The 17,742-nt window shown below is 48.3% G+C and overlaps 1 protein-coding gene across 2 annotated transcripts in view; it reads right to left on the bottom strand.

The window, feature by feature from the left end:
• Nucleotides 1-17,523, bottom strand: part of TDRD5 (tudor domain containing 5) — a 1,550,608-nt gene extending 1,533,085 nt beyond the window's left edge. For both annotated transcript variants that reach the window (XM_086955296.1, XM_086955303.1), the window contains exon 1: nucleotides 17,141-17,523. In XM_086955296.1, the coding sequence (XP_086811422.1) occupies nucleotides 17,141-17,507 (367 nt within the window). In that variant the 5' untranslated portion in view covers nucleotides 17,508-17,523. The remainder of the gene's footprint in view (nucleotides 1-17,140) is intronic.
• Between the last annotated feature and the right edge of the window lie 219 nt (nucleotides 17,524-17,742).

The following is a 17,742-nucleotide window of genomic DNA, read 5'->3' as shown; positions in this document are numbered from 1 at the left end:
AAAGTCTATGGATGCTAGATTTCGTAAAGTTAGTGTTATCGGAGGAATCCAACTAGGTAGAGCTGAAACGAAAAAGGATCTGGACACTTAGATAGTTAAGCTATGCTGGAGCACCAAAATGCTCGGGTTACCTAGCCCAGGGGCTGCGGCTGCATAGGTCTGAAAAGACGTCAGGAATCCTCGTTGCAGTCTATGGAGCCTGAAAGAAGAAGTTGCTGGCAGGCGACCGGTGAAGAAGTTCGATGCGACCCAAGCCTGGATCGGTGAAGATGGATACCTGTAAGCAGAGGGGACCAAGTTCTGAATCACTAGCCAGTGATTAGATGGGCACCAGGATGGCACCGGACGAAGTCACCTCGACCAGGTGAGTGGGCGACGCTGGGCTCTGCAGTCTCGGACCAGGAGGCGTTGTCGGCGACCAGGATGGAGGTGCGAGCTGTCCCACGATGGTATCTGCTGTCGACGTCGCTGGACCCAGGATTGGGGCAACAACTCTTGGCAAATGCAAGCCCACGCGGTGGACTCAAAATGGCGTCTGGAGTGGACCAGGAGGGTCCGGGGTGCTCCTCTGTTGGAGGGGAGCAAGGGCCAGTCTGGAGCAACCAGACCAGCGAGGAAAGTATCGGTGTTAGTCGTGAAGAGGGCTACAAGCCAGCAGGCAAGTGGCCGGACAACGCAGTGAGCAGCAAAGAGCAGAAGGTCCCCACGCAGATCTCGTGGATGCTGGGAGGCTGGACTTTGGTGCCGGAGCTGCTCAGGGTTAGGGCTTCTCAAACCCCAAAGCACTCACTCGAGGATCCCTCGGCGGTCGTGCTGGATAAGCGTTGTGCAGTTCTGAAGATGGCCGGTCCCTCGAGGTCTCGTCACACCCACGGATCTCAGCTGGAGGTTAGAGGTGCCAGGGAAGCCGGGTCTCGTCGTGCTGGTCGGTCGGATTCCTAAGGAAGGACGTGCAGCAAACCGCAGTGTTCTTAGTTGGTGCCCGCAGATGCAGGGTGACTACTCCTTAGTCACAAGGGAGAAATCTTGAGAAGAAGTCTTGAGTTCCTTTCGTAGAAAGTAGTTTCAGGATTCAAAGATGATCTAATTTGGAAGGGTCCACGCTCCCACCTTTATACTAAAGAAAGGGGCTGGTACGGGACTAGGTCCTGCCCATGGGTGGGACCAGGAAGGGGGGTGGTTACACCCCTCTCCCATGCCGGACTTTCCCCAGCTCAGGGGCTGGTGTGCCCCTGGAACCGGTTCAAACTCGCAGATGCACAGTGAGCACCGGGGTGCCACTTGCAGTCACCTTCCTATTCAGCCCTGCCTACCTAGGATACACAAAACCCTGTCTGGGATGGTGCTAGCACCGCCCCTGACAGGAAACCCTTTGTCCAAGCTCCCCTCGCTGGAAGGACTCCCAGCTGCAGGGGATCAGACTTGTGTCTGTGGTGGCAGCATCCATTTTGTGATGCTGAGGCTCGAGATAACTTTAACCGGGGTTCACAGTTACATACATGTCGTGTCCCTCTAGAAGGGTGGAATGCTAACCCCGTCGCCAGAATTGGCGAGGGGTTAGTATTCCAATTCGTATGACACCTTACTCGACATGTTTTGATAAAGCGATACGAAAGATAGCAAATAACCGTGAGGATTATAATGCACTTAAAGAGTATATGGTACGCGTTATCATAGAACAGCTATTAGGACAAGGTTCCGCAGGCTGCAGACAGGCTCAGCTCATGCCAGAGCACCATCTCACATAATTCCAAGCACTCTGCCTTCAGGATTGTTAAGGCCTGCCATAGGAGTGACTGATAGGAATACATGTGTCTATTTTTAGGGTTAGATATAGGTATACTATATCTACAGCAAAGGGTGATTACACCACTTTGCCCCAGCTGTCGTGCAGCCAGTTGTGTCAGATTTAGATGGCCAGCCAGGGGTGGAATAATACATACTGCAGCCCCTGGTAGGCCCTGGGTACACCTATGCCCTTTACAGGGTCTGATAAGGTGGCTCGGTACCAATTGGTAAATGCACCTAAGGTCTGATAAGGTGGCTCGGTACCAATTGGTAAATGCACCTAAGGTACACGTGTCAATTTAGTGAGAGAACAGCAAGGCTGTGGGTCTGATTAGCAGGCCCACAGCCAGAGAAGTCGTAAACCAGTGAAGCAAAAAGCAAAAATCTGGGGTGATCATAGGATTGCAGACCCTACTCTCCTACACACAGCCGTGAGCGTTTTGGCCTCCGCCTTCATGCGGGCCATTTCGTCATCCGCATGCTTCCCAACAAGCATTTGCAATGCAATGGTCTCGGCATCATTAAAGGTAGAGCTATTGGCATTGCTCATGACATTTTTTTTTCTTTAAATCAAAAATAAATGGCATTGTCATTAACATTGCCAATACTCTGCACTCACCACTCTGCACTCACCACTCTGCACTCACCACTCTGCACTCACCACTCTGCACTCACCACTCTGCACTCACCACTCTGCACTCACCACTCTGCACTCACCACTCTGCACTCACCACTCTGCACTCACCACTCTGCACTCACCACTCTGCACTCACCACTCTGCACTCACCACTCTGCACTCACCACTCTGCACTCACCACTCTGCACTCACCACTCTGCACTCACCACTCTGCACTCACTACTCTGCACTCACTACTCTGCACTCACTACTCTGCACTCACTACTCTGCACTCACTACTCTGCACTCACTACTCTGCACTCACTACTCTGCACTCACTACTCTGCACTCACTACTCTGCACTCACTACTCTGCACTCACTACTCTGCACTCACTACTCTGCACTCTGCACTCACTACTCTGCACTCTGCACTCACTACTCTGCACTCTGCACTCACTACTCTGCACTCTGCACTCACTACTCTGCACTCTGCAATCACTACTCTGCACTCACTACTCTGCACTCACTACTCTGCACTCACTACTCTGCACTCACTACTCTGCACTCACTACTCTGCACTCACTACTCTGCACTCACTACTCTGCACTCACTACTCTGCACTCTGCACTCACTACTCTGCACTCACTACTCTGCACTCTGCACTCACTACTCTGCACTCTGCACTCTGCACAATATTGTGGGATACAAAATTTCATTTAGTTTTTGGCTAATATACGTACTCAACAAACAAAATGTATTTCTTTGCACTAATTCCATCAACTGTTTATAAGGTGGATATGAGCTTGATTAAGGGTTCAAAGTGCATAGAGCGTAATAAAGGGCAGAAAGTCCATAAATGCATGACTCAGTATCACAGTTCGATTCGTGAATCATGTATCAGTGTATTCCTAACTTGATAAAAGGCAGCATTTGTATTCCTGAATCGATATAGAAACTATGCTGAACCAAGAAGCTGTTTATTAACAATTTTATCAGAGATAACTTCACTTGGATAATCATGAGATTCAATATACATATTTAAAAATAAGCATTCTTTGATAGTGTAGAACGCAAAGTTGAAAATAATTATAGGGAACCATTTGAATCAGTCATATCGTAAATTGCTTGGAAAACGAAATAACCAAAAGAGCACATCGGTTTTAAATCGATAGATTTAAAGACATTAGGCCCTCAAGGAAATTCGACGTGTAAAAACTAAAACAGTTATGCTCAAATTCCGCAATTCCGTGTTGGACGTCGTTTCAGTTTCGCTTCATGTGATCTCTGTGGCAGGGCATCCATTAAGTCGAACGGGTGGAATGACTTTCGCACTATGCAGGCGATGTCAAAACACATCACTTGCACTTTCAACACGTGAGATTGCAGCTAATAACGTGGGAAGGGTTGACAATGCCTCCGGAATCCGCCGCGGCCGCCCCGGAAGTCAGGCACGGTCGCCTGTGACGGGGGCGGGGCCACGTCCAGACCGGAAAAGGAGGCAGGCGGAGTCAAATGCGTCTTGCGCCCGGGGCTCCTCTGAGCGGTGTGGAGCCCCGAGGCCGCGCCAGCAGGAGGTTGGGCGCCGCGTGCTGAGAGCAGAGTCCCCGACATCAGCCAGGTAAGTTCCAAAAGGCTGGGGGGGCTTGGTGCACTTGTGTGTGTGCGTGTATGCTCGTGCGTGTATGCATGTGTGCGACGGCGGGGGAGGGAGGGGGGGCCTCGGTGCACTTGTGTGTGTGCGTGTGTATGTGTCAGGGGGGGTGTCTCTGTATGTATGTGCGTGCGTGCATGGGCGCTTGGATGTGTGTATGGGCATGCGTGTGTGGTGCTTGAGCTTCCCAGGAGACAGCGCCTGGCCACAGCGCGCGTTCCCGTTTCAAATCGGCTCCAAGGATGCTCGCGGCCGAAACTGTCTTCTGGGAAGCACACTCACTAACAAAAGATCTCGGCGAGACGCGCTTCCGCGCGTTTAGCCGAGACCTAAAAAGGGTCTCGCAGGAGAAAGGAAGGTTGGCTACCCTTTGCTGTGCGTCCGGTTTTAGTGAAGTAAGGAGTAGCCAGGCGTGACGTCGCTGGTTAACCCCATGGCAAAAACCATGTGCCGCTAATAGGGATGAGTCTGCTACAGCGCTGATAATCTGATTCGCTACCAGCATCCCTTCATTCAGCACTTCCTGGATGTCTTCCCGCTTCTCGCGAGGCAAGTGTTCCGCAAACTGCTGGAGGGAGTCCCAGAGGGCGCGGTCGTAGCGTCCCAACAAAGCCGCGGCACTCGCAGCCTTCATAGAGGTCGCCGATGTTCCACATACTTTCCTTCCAGCTGAATCCATCCATCTAGACTCTTTATCCGGGGGAACCGTGGATGACGGGGTGGTGGCATGTTGTTTGCGGGCCGCCGTCACAATTACAAAATCCGGAGGAGGTTCCGCCCTTAGAAAGGCCGGGTCCGAATCGGGAGCCCGGTATTTTTTCAGCAATCTCGATGGGGCCGCCTTAATCACCGCAGGGGTGAGGAAAAGGTCCATGGCCGGTTCCTCCAGGCCCGGCACCAGAGGCAGCAGTGGACGAGACAGGTGTTTCTGGTGCAGTGTCTCGAAAATGACTGATGTCTTAGGAGTAGGCACCGTCAAAGATATGCCCAATTTGGCAGCGCCTCTCAAAAGAACATCATGGAACGCCACCAGGTAATCAATCGGAGACACCCTCGTGTCCGGTGATCCCGACAAGGTCGGAGAGTAGTCCCTGGTCCCTGAGGACCTTGTGCGAGAGCGAGATCTGTGCCTCCTAGGGCGGTGTCTCGACCGCGAGGACGACCTTTGGCGCGATCGCTCCTTCCTCCTAGAGCAAGAGCGTGATCTCCCGGCCCGTGGACGCTCCACAGGTTTCCGTGGGGGCGCCTTCCTCGGTTCCTCCTGGGGTCTAGGTTTCGGGGTCCCCTTAGGAGGTGTCGGCAGAGGAGGTAATGACGTTTGACCTCGGCGGAGGGACCGGAGGTATCACCGACCGAGGGGCAGGCCCATGCGGTGGAAGTGGTGGTAGTAATCGTCCTGGCGGAAGTGGAGGGTTGGTGGGAGGGTCCTCCTTAGGTACTGGAGGAGGGGGCGACCTAGGCCGAGTTGGCGTGTACACCACAGAGTACACCGAGCCCGGCGACTCCTTCAGCGAAGGGGACTGTGACCCAGCCCCTTCAGCAGGCGATCGCTTTCTCTTGCGTCCTCCACTAGATCCATCCTGACTTCTGGCACCAGAACTTCTCTTGCGCCGCTTAGGAGAGGTGGAGCGACTCCTAGACTCCGATCTCTTCCTTCTCGACGCTGAGCGTCGCTTTTCCGGTGTCGAACGCTGGCTCCGCGACTCGGGCGTCGAACGCCGCTTCCGCGACGTTGATCTCTTCCTCCACGACGAGAGGAGCCCCATGACGGCGACTGTTATCTCGATGGCGATCGGCGGTGTCGTCTCGACGGCGAGCGCCGATGCCTGTCGCTCCGTTTTCGACGTCGATAGGTCGACTCCGACGTCGACGATGCAGTCGACTGTGGTTTCGACGGCGGCCTATCCAGGCCCTTCGATGTCGAATCTTCACGCCGTCTCGACCCGGAGAGATGGGGAACACACCGTCGTCATCCCTCTCGACGTCGTCGATGCAATCGACGCCGACGGAGACCGGGACCGTTTGCTGGCCTTCCTGCCTCTGGGGAGCCCCCCAGAGGCCTCAGCAGAGGCAGAGGGAACCTTCCCAGCCTGCCCAGACCCACCTGCAGCCTGCAGTCGTCTCTCTTCAAGGCCTTGAAGCCTAATCTTCAGCCTGTCCCTCAGGGTCCTTGCTGAAAATTGCTGGCAGATGTCACAGTCTTCAGGGACATGTGTGTCAGGGAGACAGACGATGCAGACGTTGTGTGGATCACTTTTGGTCTTCTTCCTTCCACATGCTGGGCACTTGTCGAAAAGACCAGGCATTTTAGAGCCCTAAAAAGCCAGAACCAACACACAGGAGATAAGAGAAGCACCAAGAAAGATATACTCAAACACTTGTATCCAAAAAAGTGACAAAAATCCAATAAACCCTTGAAACAAGGGAGAGCTCAATGCCAGGGTCCTGTTAGCAGGAGCCGGAAAAAATAACTGAAAGTAAGAGGGACCTGCTATGAATGCTGGGAGAAAGTTCTGGAAAGTTCTCTTAAAGGCACATAATGGCAGTCTATGGGGCTTGTCTGTCCATGCCTTCCTCTCTATCATTCCAGAGTCTTTTACTGGTGGAGGCAAGTTTCTCTATGGTAGAAACTGGGCAGGCTGTGTTGTGTGTGGTGTTGTTTGGTGGAATTTCTAGTTGAAGTACTGGACAGTGTAGCCTTGGATATAGGCTGCATTATTTGTCTTTAAATTCTCTCTTAAGTGTCTTTGCAGTTTCTGCATGATTTGACAACTTAAGAGATTATTTTTGATTGCCGGGGTCCACGCACATCGACGGGACTATTCACTAGATTATGACTAAACACAGAGATCCCCTACTACAGAACCAATCTTCAGTATAGGCGCAGCAAGCGGTGGTAACCTTAACAAACCACAAACACAAGGTTTAAAAGGGAGTCCGCCTTAGTGCTCAATGACAAATATTTAACCGCGTCCAAACAAAAACCACCAGGCATGCTTACCGGGCGGAGAAGGAGTCCGGGTGTAGTTCCGACACACTTGGCTTCTCGTGGTCGCGTCGTGGTGAATCAACACGCTGACTCTCTGGGGACGGAAAAACCGACAATCGCCGTGTTAGAATAAAATGTCAGCCGTGAATCGGGGTTGGAGCTCGGTAGCGGATGGGAAGGGGATCTTACCGTCAGGATTCCATGAACGGGTACTTCGTCAAACGCTGCAAGCAAATGATTGTGCATGCGCAGCCTTTAGGAAGTCTGGGTAATGTAGTCCTGGGGGTGCGGTAGTCCCAATGGGGGACGCGTGGGTTCGAGTCTGGCCTCACACGAATGCGGAAGCAACTCAAATTGGGCCAAATAGAATAATAATTATTCACGTCCAGTTGGAAACTCCATAATTGATGTAAAACATAGTGGGAATCCAAGGTCATGGACAACAGGTGTAGTGGAAATAGAGTGGCTACCTGACAGACGAGGACTTAGAGTTTGTAAATTTCGGACAATTCATTTAGACCCGACACGGCCGTGTCGAATTTTACAATAAGAAGGGCTTCCCTTCTAGACAATTTCAAGTCCCAGTCACCTCCACGAGGATCCTTTTCAAGATGACTGTCCATCTCAAGTCATAAATGTGGTGCTGGGATCTGTTTCAAAGGTTAACCAGCGGGGCAGTTTCAACTTTTTGTTTTATTCTAGACTTGTGTTGCGAAATCCTTTGACTGATTTCTTGGTTGGTTTTCCCAATATACAGAAGTCCGCATGGACATTTTATTCCATAGACTACGTACTTAGATTTGCAGTTACTAAATGTTTCGTGTTTCCACGAAATTCCATTATGTTGGAATAGTGCACCTTCTACAGTGAGATCACTGCAAAGGCATGTCCCACATTTATGATGTCCTGTAATGGGGGTCAAAGAGTTGTCTTAGAGAGGGTTGCACTTCCTTCAGGGGGGCTGCTCTTACTACATAGTTGATTCAGAAAAGGGGTGGTGATGGACAGAGTATCTGAATTAAGCAGAACACTCCTACCCAGTCAAGAGATCAGGGCTTGATCCATCACCGTTTTTTGGCTCACTGCAACATCCCAGCTCAGAACCTGGCTACATGCAAATTAGTCTGTCCCTGGCCCAGTGCATCATGGGAACAGGGCAGACCAAACTACCAAGCCAATTATTTTACTGGAAAGGAATCAAGCTTCCAGGGACCGGTTTCTGGCATTACAGCCGTCTTCGGCCCGGCTTGCTTGAACCCTGATCGTGCAGTGAGCAAGGGACTCATGTCTGAGCATACCCTTCCACGCTTATGGTGGACAAACGATTCAGAAAAGGGGTGGTGATGGACAGAGTATCTGAATTAAGCAGAACACTCCTACCCAGTCAACATGCTCAGGGCTTGATCCATCACCATTTTTTAGCTCACTGCACCATCCCAGCTCAGAACCTGGCTACATACTAGGATGGTGCAGTGATCTAAAAAACGGTGATGGATCAAGCCCTGATCTGTTGCGTGGAAGGGTATGTGGACTGTTTTCTGAAACAATTTATGGATCGTGTAGTCTCTTATTTACAAGACACCACTGACTTCATCAAAAAATTGGAAACTGTCACTTTTACAACAGGGAGGGACATACTAGTCACTTTTCCATATTTGGTTAAATGCTAGAACTATCGATATACAGTTCAGTATGACTCAATCAGACAGTAGAATATCTTTTCTGGATGTTGAAGTTTTCCCAGCTGAAGGAAAACTGGCGACTTCACTCTTCACCAAACCAACCGATAGAAATAGGGCCTTACTGTTCTCCAGTAACCATCCCAGGAGCCTCAAAGAAAATCTGCCGTACGGCCAATTTCTACGAGTGCGAAGGAATTGTTCTTTCAATGACGATTACAATCTGCATGCGAGTAATCTCGTCAAGAAGTTGTGTGAACGAGGATACCCTAAAAAGCTGGTCCGTAATTCAATGAAACGTGCTAGATGGACCCGTAGGGAAAGCCTGCTTGAACGAAAAAAGAAACCTCAACTAAAACGTCAAGTATGCGTCACAACTTATTGTCCAAATGCCAACAAACTTAAAAAAATAATCGGACAGAATTGGCATCTGGTGAAGAATCTCCACGAGAGTCTACAAGATTCTCCCCTGTTTGCATTTAAAAAAGAGAACTGCATTGCCAACTATGTAGTAGGAGCAGCCCCCCCCCCGAAGGAAGTGCAACCCACTCTAAGACAACTCATGGGTTTGACCCCCATTACAGGACATCATAAATGTGGGACATGCCTTTGCTGTGATCTAACTGTAGAAGGTGCACTATTCCAACATAATGGAATTTCGTGGAAACACGAAACATTTAGTAGCTGCAAATTAAGTACGTAGTCTATGGAATAAAATGTCCATGCGGACTTCTGTATATTGGGAAAACCAATCAAGAAATCCGTAAAAGGATTTCGCAACACAAGTCTAGAATAAAACAAAAAGTTGAAACTGCCGCTGGTTAACCATTGGAACAGATCCCAGCACCACATTTATGACTTGAGATGGGCAGTCATCTCTAAAGTTGAAAAGGATCCTTGTGGAGGTGACTGGGACTTGAAATTGTCTAGGAAGGAAGCCCTTCTTATTGTAAAATTCGACACGGCCGTGTCGGGTCTAAATGAATTGTCCGAAATTTATAAACTCTAAGTCCTCGTCTGTCAGGTAGCCACTCTACTTTCCACTACACCTGTTGTCTATGACCTTGGATTCCCACTATGTTTTACATCAATTATGGAGTTTCCAACTGGACGTGAATAATTATTATTCAATTTGGCCCAATTTGAGTTGCTTCCGCATTCGTGTGAGGCCAGACTCGAACCCACGCGTCCCCCATTGGGACTACCGCACCGCCAAGACTACATTACCCAGACTTCCTAAAGGCTGCGCATGCGCAATCATTTGCTTGCAGAGTTTGACGAAGTACCCGTTCATGGAATCCCGACGGTAAGATCCCCTTCCCATCCGCTACCGAGCTCAAACCCCGATTCACGGCTGACATTTAATTCTAACACAGCGATTGTCGGTTCTTCCGTCCCCAGAGAGTCAGCGTGTTGATTCATTCCTCGACGCGACCACGAGAAGCCAAGTGTGTCGGAACTACACCCGGACTCCTTCTCCGCCCGGTAAGCATGCCTGGTGATTTTTGTTTGGACGCGGTTAAGTATTTGTCATTGAGCACTAAGGCGGACTCCCTTTTAAACCTTGTGTTTGTGGTTTGTTAAGGTTACCACCGCTTGCTGCGCCTATACTGAAGATTGGTTCACCACCATCAAAGGTCCTCTTGCTACTCCGATTGAGGTAATCTCGTCGGCTAACCTCACGTGTAAGATCCATACTGGCCAAATTAGAAATGTTACTAATAATCCCCTTTTTTACCCCTTTCCCATTTTTGTTTATTTTTCACGTAGGAGCCTTCATATTCATTAAAATAACTTTCCACTGTTCTTCTGACGGGTAAGACGCTGAGGTTGTTTTTGTGTAGTAGTGCATTTGAGGTTTTATACTTTACCTATTGAATCACTTACTGAGATGTGGCCTTTGGTTTTTCTTTCCCCTTTTTGTCTCCTTTGCAGAGCGTTCTATGGTCCTGAAGAGAATCCTGGTAGTAAAAAGGATTCGAAACGCGTAGACCGTGCAGGGTCACCTTTTGTTATTCTGGTGCTTAAATTGCTGGCACTAGCGTTTGTGTTTATACACCCATTAATTGTCACATTAGAAATTCTTCTTGACAACTAAAAACTAAAATGAAATGATAATGGTGTATATATTATGATTTCTGCAACCTTTATGAATTGTTTTTCAAATCTCTAAGTTGACCCTCTACTCTATTTTTTCAACTAGCTGACTCTTTCCCAGTGTGTGTGCATTCCCCTATATATGTATTTTATGGATGTTTGAATGAAAGTGGTTGAATGTGATATGTCTGTGAAGTGATGAAATGGTGAAACTTTTTACAGTTTTTTGTGTCCTAATTTTCATTGTCTGTGGAGAATACAATCTGAAATGGCGCACTAAAATGGAAACGGTGTTCATTTTTTTGATTAATTTTGAATAAATAGCTATCTATTAGCCATCCCAGGTATTGAACTGTTTGTACTTTGGTGAATACTTTGGTCTAAAAAACATATCAGTATTGGAATCTTCTTTTTGTTGTTGTACTTTCAAGGCTCAGCCCTACTGATCAGAGCCAGCCCTAGTTTGTTATTGGCTACCACAAAAGGCATCAAGTGAATCTCAACTATCAACCTAAAATCTGCATACCACTAGGTACAGCTACATCCTGACAGCAAGTCACTAACAACGTTCGTGACACCATTTGGGTGTTTCAGATTTACTCGGGTGCCTTTCGGGTGAGGCCTCTGCGGCCGCAATTTTTTAAAGGCTCATGAACAATGTCTTTGAAGGGGTCTCAGGAATATTACTCTTCCTAGATGACATCCTTGTGATGGGAAAAACTAAGTAAGAGTAAGACAACCGAGTGGATCAAGTTTGAGATATTGAATGAAAAGCGCTTGTGGCTGAACATTTCAAATTAAAGTTTGCAAGCACATCGGTCATCTATCTTGGTCACCAAATAACCGGTGAAGGAATCAGCTCAAAGAAGAAGCTTATTCAGGCCATAAATACACCTGTATCCGCCAACAAAGATGAACTGAGATCCTTTGTTGGGTTGGTGGAGTACTACTCTAAGTTTATCAAGAACTTTTCACTCAAAACTTACGCTTTAAGGCAGCAACTGAAGATCAAAAACAAATTTGAATGGACAGAAGAATGCAAATGAACATTTCAAGATCTCAAAAGAGACATGTGCATGACACTACCCCTTCAGGGGTTCGACCCCTCTCTGCAAAACTTCGTGACAACTGACGCAAGCAATAAAGGATTGGGTGCTGTACTCACTCAGAAGGACACCAAAGGAGTAGAGTACACGATTGCTTTTGCCTCATGATCACTGACATCACCAGAAGCAAAGTTTTCAGTAATAGAGCGCGAAGCACTAGCGTGTGTTTGGGCCCTAGATCACTTCAGGCAATATATCTGGGGCAGGATCATTAATCTATGTACAGATCACAAACCCTTGACAAATGTACTCACGACAAAAGGGTTGTATACAGCCTTCCTCCGATTGACCAGACTTTCGATGCGCCTTTTTGACTACATGTATAACGTACAATATGTCCCAGGTGTAAAAAATGTGGTGGCAGACTTTTTAAGCAGAATACCAATAGAATCAACCAACAACACCGATTTAAATGAAATTGATGAATCTTGTATAGCAAATTTATTGGCAAGTTCGGGTGGTATTACAAAAGAAGAGTGGCTTTTAGAACAAAGTAGGGACAAGATCATTAGTCAAGTAATGCAGATGATGGCAGAGGGTTGGCCTAGTAAACATAATCTGGCTGAACCACTAAAGCACTACTGGAAAGTGAAAAATTATTTCTCACTAGAAGACGCTTTCCTAGTAAGAAGTGAAAGGTTTGTACCACCGACAGTCATCAGAGAGAAATTACTCAAGATATGCCAGGAAGGACACCTAGGCATCGCAAAAACCAAAAGCAGAGTCAAAAACATGTATTGGTGGCCAGGCGTAAGCCTGGATGTGGAGAGAACGGTAAGAGAATGCAAACTGTGCATGGACTCTGATAAAACTCAAGTGACTTTCAGGCCATCATTACACCTTATTCCATGCCCATCCATGCCATGAGAAAGAATAGGAATCAACATATTGGGGCCTATTTCCGATGATCAAGAACAGTATTATGTAATAGTCATGATGGATCACTACACCAAATAGCCAGAAATAAAAATTGTAAAAAGGACGGACACACAGAATGTAGTCCAATTCATGGAGGACACCTTTGCACATGAAGGTCTTTCTAAACAGATAGTAAGTGACAATGGTGTTCAATTCACCTCAGAAATGTTCAAGGATTACTTAAAGCCTAGCATTGAACATAAAACTACATCAATATTGTAGGAGAGTAGGGTCTGCAATCCTATGATCACCCAGATTTTTTGCTTTTGTTTCACTGGTTTACGACTTTCACTGGCTGTGGGCCTGCTAATCAGACCCACAGCCTGGCTGTTCTCTTTCTAAATTACGACATGTACCCTAGGTGCATTTACCAATTGGTACTGGGCCACCTTATCAGACCCTGTAACTCAGGGCATAGGTGTACCCAGGGCCGCCAGGGGCTGCAGCATGTATTATGCCACCCTGGCTGGCCTCCTAAATTTGACACAACTGGCTGCGTGACAGCTGGGGCGAAGTCGTGTAAACACACTTTGCTTTAGATATAGTAGCCCTATATCTAACCATACAATGGACACTCGAGTTCCTATCAGTCACTCCTATGGCAGGCCTTGACAATCCTGAAGGCAGAGTGCATGGGCTCGTGTGAACTAAGCTCAGGCCCGAGCCGAGCCCGGTTGCAGCTTGCGGAATCAAGACCCAATGGCTGTTCCATGATAACGCGTACCATATCGGTAACTTCGGTGTCGCGTTATCAAGACATGTCGAGTAAGGTGTCATACGAATCGGGATGCTGCCCTCTCACCAACTCTGGCGACGAGGTTAGCATTCCGCCCTTCTAGAGGGACACGACATGTACGTAACTGTGAACCCCGGTTAAAGTTAACTAAAGCCTCAGCTCCACAAAATGGATGCTGCCACCACAGACACGAGTCTGACCTCCTGCTGCTGGGAGTCCTTCCAGCGAGGAGAGCTTGGACAAAGGGTTTCCTGTCGAGGGCGGTGTTCGCACCGTCCCAGACAGGGTTTGTGTATTCTGGGTAGGTAGGGCTTTTGCGAGAAGGTGACTGCGGAGTGGCACCCCGGTGCTCACTACGCATCTGCCGGTTAGAACCAGTTCCAGGGGCGACAGCCCTGGCCTGGGGAAAGTCCGGCAGGGGAGAGGGGTGTAACTACCCCCCTTCCTGGTCCCACCCTTAGGGCAGGACCTAGTCATGTACCCACCCCTTTCTTTAGAATAAAGGCCGGAGCGGGGACCCTTCAAAATTAGATCATCTTTGATTCAAGAACTACTTTCTACGAAAGGACATTCAAGACTCTTCTCAAGATTTCTCCCTTGTGACTAAGGAGTAGTCACCCTGCATCAGCGGGCACCATCTAAGAACTCTGCGGTTTGCTGTAAGTCCTTCCTCAAGGAATCCGACGGCCCAGCTCGACGAGAACCGGCTTCCCTGGCACCTCTGACCTCTACCCACGTCATCAGCTCAGCTGTGATCTGTGGGTGCGACGAGACCTCGAGGGACCGGCCATCATCCAAACCTGCACGCTTTCTTAACCAGCACGACCATCGAGGTAACTCTCTGGTGAGTGCTCTGGGGTCCGAGAAGCCCCGACCCTGAGCCGCTCCAGCACCGAAGTGCAGTCTCCCAGCATCTCCACGATCTGCGTGGGGCCCTTCTGCTCGCTGCTCAGCACGTTGTCTGGTCACTAGCCGCTGGCTTGTGCCCTTCTGTGACGACATCCGGAAATCAACACTGCTGGTCTGGTTGCTCCAGACTGGCCCTTGCTTCCATCTTTTCGAGAAGCACCCCGGACCCTCCTGGTCCACTCAAGACGCCATCTTAGGCCCACCACGTGGCCCTGAGATTTGCCAAGGCTTGTTGCCCCATCCTGGGCCCAGCGACGCCGACAGCATCATCCTTCGTGGGACAGCTCGCACCTCCACCGTGGTCGCCGACGACGCCTCCTGGTCCGTGAGACTGAAGAGCCTAGCGTCGCCCACTCACCTGGTCGAGGTGACGGCCAACCGGTGCCTTCCTGGTACCCTCTGACTACTGGCTAGTAGTACGAACTTGGTCCCCTCTGCTTTCAGGTATCATCAATCTCTGATCCAGGCTTGGATCTCTACGAACTATTCATCACTGGTCGCCGGCCAGCAACTCCTTTTCTTCCGGCTCCTGGCTCGTCAGCGAAGACCCCGACGCCTGTAAGACTTGTGCAGCCGCAGCCCTCGTGGCTAGGTAACTCGGCATTTCGGTGCCTGCATAGCCTCCTTACTCTAGGGTCCTGAGTCCCTCGCTTCCGACTTGCCTTATCGGGTCCACCCGAGACCTTAAACTTTCCGTGTCCTCGGACACTTGTTTTAATTGTGCACTTGAAGTATTTGCTAAAGAGATTTGGTTTGTGCTTAGTACCCTGTCCTCATAAAGAGTACAGGGCTGTTGTGATTCTTAATAAATATACTGTTTATTTTCATAACACTTGTGTGGTGTCCTTTTACTGGGTGTTCAAGGGGTACATGTGTGGTAAACAGCTGGCTTAACGCGCCCTCTTGAGTCTTTAGCCTTAGACTGCTCGTATCCACGCTACTAGGATAGCTGGTCTATAGGTTGACTTACAACCAAACACCATAAGGGTCGTTGGAACGATACATAGCGGTCGCTAGAATAGCGAACGTTGCATATCGGGCCAACTTCTCACAAATATATCATCCTGCAGGCAACGGGGCGGTGGAAAGGTTCAACAGAGTCCTGAAAGGAATAATCCAACTAGCCAATTCCAACAAGTTAAACTGGAAAAAGGAGATACTCAAGACGGTGTGGGCATATAGAATCACACCATGTGAAACTACTGGACACAGTGAATTTGAACTTATGCGAGGAAGAACTCTACACTCAAAAGACATTGTGGGCTGGGTTAAGGCAGCAAGGAGAGTGCACTGGTCATCACAGTTAGTCAAAGAAAGACTCATGCAGGCCAAGTTAAGGAGTCAAACAATCTATGATAACAAACATGGGTGCAAACACGTGGAACTCAGGGCAGGAGATGTTGTTAAGGTACGGAAGAGTAGCTACATAGGGAAGAGTCAAGAGAGATACACCAACCCCCTAACTGTACGTGAAGTGTACTGCAATTCTGCACTCTTAAGCAACGGAAAGGTGTGGCACTTCTCTGCCTACAGACATCCTGTCAAAAACACAGAAGACACTCCCGCCCATAGGAGTCAACTAGAGACCCTCCTGAAATACCCAGAAGCAACATGGCACAACACTAGTCCTCAGACTACGAGTCTGACGATGAATGGCCTGCACCTTCCACCACGACGGAAAGCGACAACTCACAAACCATCACCACACCTGTGCACCCAATCAGGCCAGAGCAGGGAGAATCAGATGCATGTTGCCTACCATACCTGTGCGTGACGCAGAACAACCAGTCAGCAGAAGCAGAGCAGGAAGGTTGTTGGAACGACCTACAAAACTGAAAGAATATGCTTGTGAATAGTTTCCCCCCAGACATTTACTGTTCCTCGCTTCCGTTTTATCTCTTTCTCCCCTAAGAGAGGAGATGTGTTATGATTGTAATGCAAGTGTCCCCACCAGGACACCGTTCCAGTTCCGCATTGTAGTGTCCCTGCGCGGACACCATACCAGCAGTGAGGTTACCAGCTGGAACTGTCAGAATGACAGTGGACTGCTGATCACCGAACTGACTGGGGTGTTTACGCTCTGACCCGTGTAGGAGCAAGTGTTAGCTCATTTCAATAAAGAACTCTTTACAACTTCAACCTGATTCGGGAGTTCTTAACAGGTAGTTCGGATTAACTCTGAATGAGGCCATAAACGTGGTGGCAATTCAAATACCAGCAAATCGTTCTAACACAGGTGACTAAAAGTGTAAACTTTTCAACACAGGCCCACAATTTAGCCACATAAGTTATACCACGAAGCAGAAACATTCATAGTGGCCATTTCCATTCACTGGTGAAGTCAAGACACATGTAGCTTCACTGAAGTTACTTGTAATTTATACTAGATTAAGCTAGCATTGAAATGCCACGCAAAAAAGTGGTAAATGATCACCACATAATAACATTTTTACTAATTAATACAGGCTGTTTTTACCCAGTAAATTCAAATTTGACACCTTATCCCGGTTCTTCACTCGAGGTAAAAACCATTACCGCCAGAGAAATTCTAAAAAGCATGAACAAATTACCCACTGTCAACTTTGAATAACATTGTGTATGATGTACATGATAAGTGTGTTAACGCATATATTTTAAATAAAAGTCTTACCTGAATCCTCCATCGCTCTGGAATTGTTCTTAAGAACCAGCAGAGAGCCAGCACGTGTCTGCTGCACAGAGACTATGTCGGATGCTGCCTGTAGAACCTCGAACATAGAGTAAAAGCCATAACAAAGGTACTGAAAATCTCGGCCGAATCTCTGACGGTAGGCCTGCTCAAATTTGGACAGAAGGACTGGGGAAAACCAGAGCAGGTCTTTCAGCTCACTCTTCACAATAGCAGGAAGTATTGGGGCAGTTCTACTCCGTCGTGGAAGTTTAGAATAGGAGGTCAAGCACGCTGACTGAGTCTTGTGAGGTGCAAAACGTTGCTTACTGCTGGTTTTCTGGCGAGCCACAAGACTTGCTATTTTCATAGTAGAATCATTAGGGATACCTGAAAACAGAAAGGAGTGTGCAAAAGAGATACATACAGTCAGTAGGGTGGAAAAGTTAATACTGTGTGCAACTAGATAATCACAAAAGACTCTTGGTGCCAATAATGGGCAAAGGTTTTACTGTGCTATAAATAAGTAAGTAAAAGCACAAGTGATCACAGAGTCCAAAACCATTATTCCAGGTATTGAAGAACATGAAGTTTTACTAACTAGC

This window comes from Lissotriton vulgaris, chromosome 1_1 (genome assembly GCF_964263255.1).
Source record: "Lissotriton vulgaris chromosome 1_1, aLisVul1.2, whole genome shotgun sequence".
NCBI lineage: Eukaryota > Metazoa > Chordata > Amphibia > Caudata > Salamandridae > Lissotriton > Lissotriton vulgaris.
Note: the sequence above shows the minus strand (reverse complement) of the source record. Positions and strands in the feature narration are given on the sequence as shown.